The sequence below is a fragment of the Nannospalax galili genome, unplaced genomic scaffold, assembly GCF_000622305.1.
Source record: "Nannospalax galili isolate Female #2095 unplaced genomic scaffold, S.galili_v1.0 scaffold1951, whole genome shotgun sequence".
NCBI lineage: Eukaryota > Metazoa > Chordata > Mammalia > Rodentia > Spalacidae > Nannospalax > Nannospalax galili.
Window position 1 is genome coordinate 1,040,502 of NW_008329136.1, and position 8,694 is coordinate 1,049,195.

General features: G+C 40.4%; 1 protein-coding gene across 2 annotated transcripts in view; it reads right to left on the minus strand.

Moving 5' to 3' along the window:
• Positions 1 to 8,368, minus strand: part of Ttf2 (transcription termination factor 2) — a 48,893-nt gene extending 40,525 nt beyond the window's left edge. For both annotated transcript variants that reach the window (XM_008832953.3, XM_008832950.3), the window contains exons 1-3: positions 8,325 to 8,368; positions 8,141 to 8,243; positions 6,136 to 6,222 (exon numbers count right to left, since the gene is read on the minus strand). In XM_008832953.3, coding sequence (XP_008831175.1) covers positions 6,136 to 6,222; positions 8,141 to 8,243; positions 8,325 to 8,352 — 218 coding nt within the window. In that variant the 5' untranslated portion in view covers positions 8,353 to 8,368. The remainder of the gene's footprint in view (positions 1 to 6,135; positions 6,223 to 8,140; positions 8,244 to 8,324) is intronic.
• Positions 8,369 to 8,694: the final 326 nt, after the last annotated feature.

Below are 8,694 nucleotides of genomic sequence, written 5' to 3' on the forward strand. Positions count from 1 at the left end.
TTCAGAGAACTGCCTGCCTCTGCTTCCTGAGTGCTGGGATTAAAGGCACATGCCACCGCCTGACATAGTAATACATATTTTAAAGCCCAAGTCATGTAGACTTAAAAAAAAATTTTAAATGTATTATTTTTATTTTTGTGTATGAGTGCATTGCCTGCATGTATTTAAGTGCACCCATGTCGTGTGATGCCAACAGAGGTTAGAAGGGGGCGTTGGATCCCCTGGAACTGAAGTTATGGACGGTTGTTAGCCACCATGTGGGTGCTGTGAATAGAAGAACCTGGTCCCTGCAAGTGCAATCAGTGCTCTTATCTGCTGAGCCATCTCTCCAGCTCCCACCCCTTTTCACTGACTGATTTTTTTCATTAATGGGTAGGAGTGGGTTTTTTTTGCATGTAAGTATGTCTATGTTGTGCAATGCTTGAAGAGACTAGAAAAGGGTGTCAGATCCCCTGGAACCAGAATTACAGACAGTTGTGAGCCACCAAGTGGGTGCTAAGAACCAAACCCAGGTCCTACACAAGAACAGCCAATGCTCTTAATCACCGAGCCATCTCTTCAGCTCCTCATGTAGACTTTAAGAAAAAGGCCAAGATTTGAGGAAAAAAACGAAAGAAAGCTACACATATTGAATATGTATTGTATGCTAGGCAGAGTACAAAAATGCTTTACTTACAGTTTTAAAGTAATCTAGCAAAGTAAAACCAAATGATTTGATTAATCCAGATTAATTAATCTAGATGAGCTTCTCTATTTTTATAAAAAGTCCTTATTTGTTAAATTAAGTTTATTAAATTATAAATCCATAAAGAAGGCAGTGAGAAATATATTCAGATATAGTACATACTGATTCTTCTTAGGAGAATAAATTCTTTAATATGTTAATTAATCATTGTCCAGGGCAGAGCTTAGAAACTTGTCTGCTCAATCCCACTTCTTTACCAGAAGACAAATGCTCCTTCCTATTATAGTAAACTGTCCAGCCCAGCATTGCAACGGCAGGTTCGCTCACTTCTTCAACACTGGGATTCTCTTAGGCTCCAGAAACTCCATGGAGGTTTGAATTCCAATCCTTTCCTACTTAGCTCTGAACTGTCAGGCACCTTGTTTCTTTGTTTGTGGCATGAGCCAAGTGCTCTACCATCAAGTCTCATCCTCACAGTCAGCTTACCTGAATGCCCCTGTGGCAGCTTCCTTTCCAGAAAGCAGTAAAATAACAGTACAGACACCATATGGTCATTGTGACGATCAAATGCACTGACATGTGTAAAGCTACAGGAGCTTATTCTTCCCAACAACCTTGCTTCTTCTCCTACCCACACTTTTGCTGCTGCTGTTCTGCCTCGAGTCCTTTGTCCTTTCTTCTATCAAAATTTTAGGTATCTTAAGGCCAAGATCAAGTCTCAACTATTCTCCTTTCTCAGTAAAATACTTAGTCCCTTGCTGTTTTAGCTATAGAATTCTCTTGCATCTGAACAGTGAACTCAGTGCTCTAACATGCATATCAGACTGCTCTCCCATCCTGACATGTCCAGCCCTTATCTCAACTGTGCCAAAGTGCCCTCCGTGGTAAGACACCTCATCTCTATGTGCTCCAACACAGGGAAAACATAAAGTTAATTCCTACTTTATTCTTTTAAACTAAAATTCAAGATGGAACAAAAATATAAAAACTAAAACTCTAGGTGTTCTAGGAAAAATAGCTGCTTTTGTAAAAAGGTTTTTCTAAACATGACACAAAACTCTAAAGCTGAGAGATGAATTTAGTGGTTTTGATTAGATACATTAAATTTCCATACAGTAAAAGTATAAGGAAAATAAGTCAAAAGGGAACTGAGTCAATGTCACTGCATGCGTAATATTTTTTTATATACAAGGTTTATTTTCATGGTACAGCACAGTACAAGATATTCTCTACACCAACTGACTACTACACCTGACTTTACTGAATGGGGTTTGTCATTGTTGGTGGAGCCGAAGGGCCTTTTTGGGTGCTGGGGGGTCTGGCTCATGCCCACATGCCTTTATCATCAGCCCACCTAACATATTAGAGCTAGATAATCTGCAGGTAAATTTTACTCATTAACAAGTTTCATAGACACGCAAAGATTCAGGTATCATAAAAACTAAAGTCTTTAAATATCCTACCATAAGTTATTTAAACTTGGTTCATTGATAACCAAAGGAGTATTTCCATCTACTTTGACCTCACCCCCTTGAAAATAATAGCAGAGACAGAAAGAGACAGAAACAGTGGGGAAGGGAGGGGGGAGTAGGAAGAGGAGGAGGAGGAGGAGGTAGAGAAGAGAGAAGACAAAGAGTTCAATAACACTAGGTACACTGATTACACCACATCATGTTAGGCTAAGGTTTCTTCCCTCTGGTTCTCCTGAGAGGAGTTCAGGTTTTTTTTAATTGCCTGTAGAGACATCCATGGATGAAGAGCCAATCAAACACTGGTGAGCGGAACCATCCAGTATTTAAGCTGGATAACAGCATGCAAATACAAATATACTTTGGGGCACGGAAAACAGACATTAACTGGAGCCAGGGTTGGCACCCTGACTCTGACTCTGCTTCATCTGTCTCCTAGCAATGATAAGCCAAAGTTAGTTACAGGGTGTGAAATAAGTTCTCAAAGAGAAAACCCAATTTGGAGGAAGAAAAGGCTGCACTCCCCAAGATCATTCTCCAGAGTACAAAAGTCCCAGCCAAACACCCTTATGTCCCTTAAGGAAGGCATCACCCAAGGGCTTATCTATATCTGTTCAAATTCTCAGCTTGTATTACCTATCAAGGTATCTATCTTTTGTTCTTCTAATTTGTTGGGTATTGAGAAACTATTTTATTTGTCCCTAAATGCCTTTTTTTAAAGCTCTAGTAGTAAGTACCTCCCAGAAATAGTGTTCTAGATTTGATTAAAGGAAATACATTTCATATACTTTTTTTCCTGTTCAACATAATGACTACCTCTCAGCCTTATCTACCTAGTATATATAGGAATACTAATGACAAGTTCTCAGGACAGCCTTCGGCCTAGCCCTCTTTTCAAACACAGGGCACATTGGTCCACAGACACACTCAAACCCTCTACTGACATTACCTTTCCTTTTTTGGCTTGCTTAACATAAACTCATCTTCCAGAAACCTCCTCTTATAGCTATTTATGGAGTACTGGCAATATGTCAAACACTAGACTGAGTGAATCATACACCTGAATCTTCACAACCAGAAAAGTTCAAGGCCACTGTGATGACTAGTCCAGGGGAGAAACTTGAGGAAGGAACACACTGAAATGTGAGGAAATATGTTTTATCATTCCAATTTTCTTTAAGCAGTTTTCTCCAGCATAACTGCACTCAGCTCACCACCACTGGATCCATGTCTCTCATTTAGAGAAAGAGGGTGCATTTGGAATCAACTGGAGCTAGGTTTGAATCCCAGCAATACCACTTCACAAGCATGGGAACTCAGATTCTTTTCCTAACCTTGCTAATGGCACTCTTTTTCATCTATCTGTAAAAGAGAACTATTGAAAACAATCACAACAGATGGATACGGAAGATAAGGGGGAAAAAAGGGTGCATGTAGTAGGCATGCCACAGTTGCTATTATTTCAGCTGCCTTTTTCCTCTATTATCTTCACTTCTGAATAATAGCCATGGTTCTTTACATGCAGCAGAAATCCTTGAGCTGCTTTCTACACCTACAGTGATAGGTTCTATATCACAGATAGTCCTATAGTAGGTAAATGGTTTTAAGTGTCAAGAGTACAACCAGACTGGCACTTAATAAAGATCTGCCAGCCCCACTCTACTAGCAGAAAAATTTTTTAAATTCTATTTATAGACTGGGAAGACGGCCCAGTGGATAAAGTGCCTGCTGTGTAAGTGTGAAGACTGAAGCTCTGATCTTTAGAACCCACATAAAAGTCAGCTGGGCTTGATGGCCACCTATAATCTCAGCACTCAGGAGGCAGAGACTGGATCCCCAGGATGAACTGTCTAGCTAGACTAGCAGAACTCCTGAGTTACAGGTCCCTGCTTCAGGAAGCCTCTGGCTTCATACACACACACACACACACACACACACGTACATCCCCCCGCCCAATGCACCCACACAGAAGCAAACACACATATACACATATCACACTCTCATACACATGGAGCAAAAAAAATTACATTTACAACAGCATTAAAAATATAACCAGAGGAATAAATGTAATAAAAGGAGTACAAAAACACTAAGAACAATTTAAATTTATACCAAAATACACAACACTCATAAACTGGAAAACAACACTGATATCTGGTCTCTCAAAACTGATCTGTGTAAACTAGAATTTTCTGAAGAAATTTAAGAATATCAATCTACATTTTTATATACAAAGATCTCAAAATAGCCAGTATAATCTGGAAGAAGTTTGAAGACAATGTTTTACCTCATTAATCACGTAAAAATACACAAATGGCCCGATGGAACAAACCAACAACCTCAGAAATAGACTAAAACTTGGGGTTTTAGTCTTGGGGTGAACTTTTTTTTTTTTTTTTTTTAAAAAAAAGAAAGATGCCAAGGGGCTGGAGAGATGGCTCAGAGGTTAAGAGCACTGGCTGCTCTTACAGAGGACCTGGGTTCAATTCTCAGCACCCACATGGCGGCTAACAACTGATCATAACTCCAGTTCCAGGAGATCCAATGCCCTCTTCTGACCTCTGCAGGCATTGCACAACATGGGTGCACTTACATGTATGCAGGTAATACACTCATACATACAAAATAAAAATAGTAAATTTAAAAAAAAAAATTTCTTAATAAAACAAAAAACAAAGATGCCAAGCATTTTGATAGGGCAAGGCTTTAAAACATGGTAATAAAATAATTGGACACAATGAGGAAATATAAATGAACTTGTATCTCACCTTATACAAAACTGAGGTGGATCACGGATTGAAATGAAAAGGCTGTTTTAAATAAACAAACCAAAAAAACTTATAATGCTCCTAGAAGATGTACTGGAGAGATTTATAATCTTGAAAGAAGCAAAGAATTCTCAGAAAGAAATCAAAACGCACAAGCTATTTTTAGAAATGGCTAATTATACTTCATAAAATTTAAAAAATTGTTGCTTGCATTCTCCACCAAAAACAAAGTGAAACTTTTAACTTCTGCTCTTCAAATACAACTAAGTCAAAGAGTATGATAAAATATTCACCACCTAAATAGCTAAAGAACCAATGTAAGAATATACAAAGAACTCTTCCAACTCAACAATGATGAGATAAATAATAAAGTTTTTTCAAATAGGCAAAAAAAAAAAAAAATCCCTAAAGTTACACTGCATGCTTTCATCCATCATTATCATTAACAGTTCTGAAAAGACAAAAATTTAGAAATGGAGAACAGATTCCTGATTGCCCCGGATGAGGAAGGGGCTATGGTTATATAAGGGAAGCAGAAGGAATCCTGGGGAGATGGAATGTTTACAAGTGAGACTGTGGTGGTGGATATGTGAAATTACACATGTATAAACTTATATAAAACAAATACATATATACATACATACATAATAGTCCAAGTAAAACCTTATCTTTGCCAATAAGATCAATGCATTGGATCAATGTCAATATCCAGGCTGTTCTATAAATGTCACTACTGGGGAACAGGGCAAAGATTATTTCTTAAAACTGCATTATTTCTTAAAACTGCATATGGACTCTAAAATTAATCAATAAAAATTTCAATTAAAAAATGGACAAAAGACTGAAACATACTTTATTCATGAAGATTTTTCTGATGGCAAATATGTGTATAAAACAAATATTTGTATCTATGTAAATTACACACATTCCTAAATGGAATTTGACTTAGCAATATTAAATTACTGACCCAAACAAAATGGACCAATTTCAGACAATATTAACAGTCACCATAGTCTATATAACCCTGAACACACTACAAGTTAGGCTTCTCAGACTAGTAGTTACTTAGCATTTAGGGAGTGACAGCCTAGATGATGCTCAGTACATACAGAAATACTGATTGTTTTTAGTGATGACAATATATCTAACTACAACTCTTTCAGGAGGGGAAAAAAAAAGGGAATACATCTAGATGCTTCTTATAGACACGTACCTCCATTCTTTCTTGCCTTGTGGTAGAAGCAAACCCTGACACTCTACCACAAAATCCTCATGTAATAAACAATGAGAAATAGGAATGCTAGAAGAAAAAAAAGAATTCAGTTTTAGGGTTAGGGTACAAGGAATAGAGGTCAGCACCCTAAAGTCCAATCCAAACTATAAATTCTTACTTTCATTTATTTATTTGGAGACAAGGCTGCTATGTAGCCCTGGTTGGCCTGGACGTTGCAGCGATCTTCCTGCCTCTGATTCTTATGCTAGGTTTAGAAGTGAGTGCCACCACACCCAGCCAAACTACAGACTTTACATGAAGGATCTATGCAGGTCTTGTCCTGGGGTTTGTAAAACCCAAACACTGTTACCATGTACTTTCTTTCCAGAGGAAAGAACCAATAGTGTCTCTATCTTCTCCCACTCCCACAATACATCTTTTTCTTCATAAGGGAGTCTAAAATTGCTGTCCTATGACCTCTACATTGTGGTACCCTCGGGAATGACTTGAAGGCTGGCTATGAGGCAGGCCCTCTGTGAATTTTCCTCAGGTTCTTCCACTACCCTTTATCCTTTAACACCCTGTCAGCTGTTACTGACATACCTACCTCTAACACTAAATTCACTAACACGATTCTTGCTTGGCATAAATTTTTAAATGATTCCCTCCCAACTTATAAAAAATACACAGGGTTGGGGATTTGGCTCAGTGGTAGAGCACTTGCACAAGTGCAAGGCCCTGGATTGGGTCCTCAGCTCAAAAAAAACCCAAAAAACAAAAAACAAAGACACACAACACTGAGCGGGAACAAGTTTATATGAAGGTTTAAAGCACTCTTTTATGAATTTCAGAAGTTTTCTGCCTGCAGTCTGCTCATGAGACACATTCCAAATGTCAAGTGCTACTGTACTAGTCTGTATTGCAGCACACTTGTGTAGGTGGCACTGTGTAAGAATGTTTCTCTTAATGTAGAACTTTTTAATATTTTATTTATTATTTTTACTTTATGAGTGTGAGTGCACCCGTGTCATGCAATACCGCGGAGGTCAGAAGAGGGCTTTGGATTCGTCCCTTAAGGACGGTTCGTAGACTAACTTTCATAGCACTATCGAAGCACAATCCCTGTAAACACGAGCATGCTCGTTTCTCACAAAGTCAGAACTGGGTACCGAATCTGAGAATCTGAGTCCCAATATATTTAGAAATCAGAAATAAATTGTAGATCCTGATGCCAAAAAGTCACAAAAATCATACAACTCATGTAAGGGAATCATGAGACTTAGTAAACACTGAAAGGACACTTTATTTCCTAGTACTAATTTTCTTTATATATTTTACAATACTGAAAAATAAAAGTAACAGCTCTAAAAAGTTTGTCTGAATAGAGAGAGAGCAAGAGGAAATGTTAAATGATACAATAGGTTTTGTTTTGAGACAGTCTCCCTGTAGGCCCAACTGGTCTGGAACTTGCTATGTGGCCCACCAGGCTGGCCTGAGATCCGCCTGCCTCTATCTCCCAAGTGCTAGGATTAAAGGCTGCTCCACCACACCTGCCGATACAATAGTTTTAAATTCACTTATGGAATGTAGACAACCGATATTCTAAAACAACAATGTAACTATTCTCACTTTCTTCGTCTCAGCCTTGGGGTCGGTAAAACCTGAGCGCCAATCCCTAAAGTTCGGACGTCTTTGGATTTGTCAATCTTAGATTCAGAGAAAAAAAGCTGGTACCTTGCCACCAATGTTTTAACCTCATTTTTTTTTCAAGCTAGTCCGACATAGTGCAAAGCGAGCAAACGGCTTCGCTCCTGCTCCTCTGCACTTTTTAAGGGTGAGCGTGAGGGGTATGAAGCAGAAGGGAATAGCTAAGGCCAGACACATGACGAGAAACCTAGAGCTGGAAGCGTCCAGAAGGATTCGCGGCCAGAGAGGTAAAGCAGCCGGCTTCGGTCACCCAATGAACCGGTTCAGTGTCCCGGAAGGCGCCGGGCCAGAAACCTACTCGGTGGCGCGCACGAAGCCGCACGTGTTCGCCCGACACACGTAGAAGCTCTTTCCCTTGTTCGGGCCATCGCGGAGGCCGGTCTTTAAGAAGCAGACGGTCCCTGAGGAGACAAGAAGTCAGCAACAATGACTGCAGGCCCGCCCCATAGGCGCTCTGCGGGAACGGTTAGGACCGGCCTTACCGTGCTGCGGACACCTAACTATTTCCATCACGCTGTCAGGAAGCCCCGCCCTCCAGCTTCCGCCTTTAACCCCGCCCCTCTTGGGAGCCAATCAGCACTCACCTTGTGAAGTCTCCGCCCCCTCCCAACACCCCGCTCAGCGCCGAGCCCTGCCTTGGCTGTGAAGAACCAATCGTACGGGAGATTTGCTTTTCTCCAACCAATCACAGTCGTCCTCAGGCCTGGCGCGCGCTAAAATCAACCGTGAGGGGGCGTGGCAAGCCCGGGGCCGGCCGGAGGGGCGTGGCCGAGGCCGCTGGAGGACGGCCTGAGGCCCGCTGGCTTCCTGGGAAAAGGCAACCTGGACCTCGCGGGGAGATAATCTGTCCGG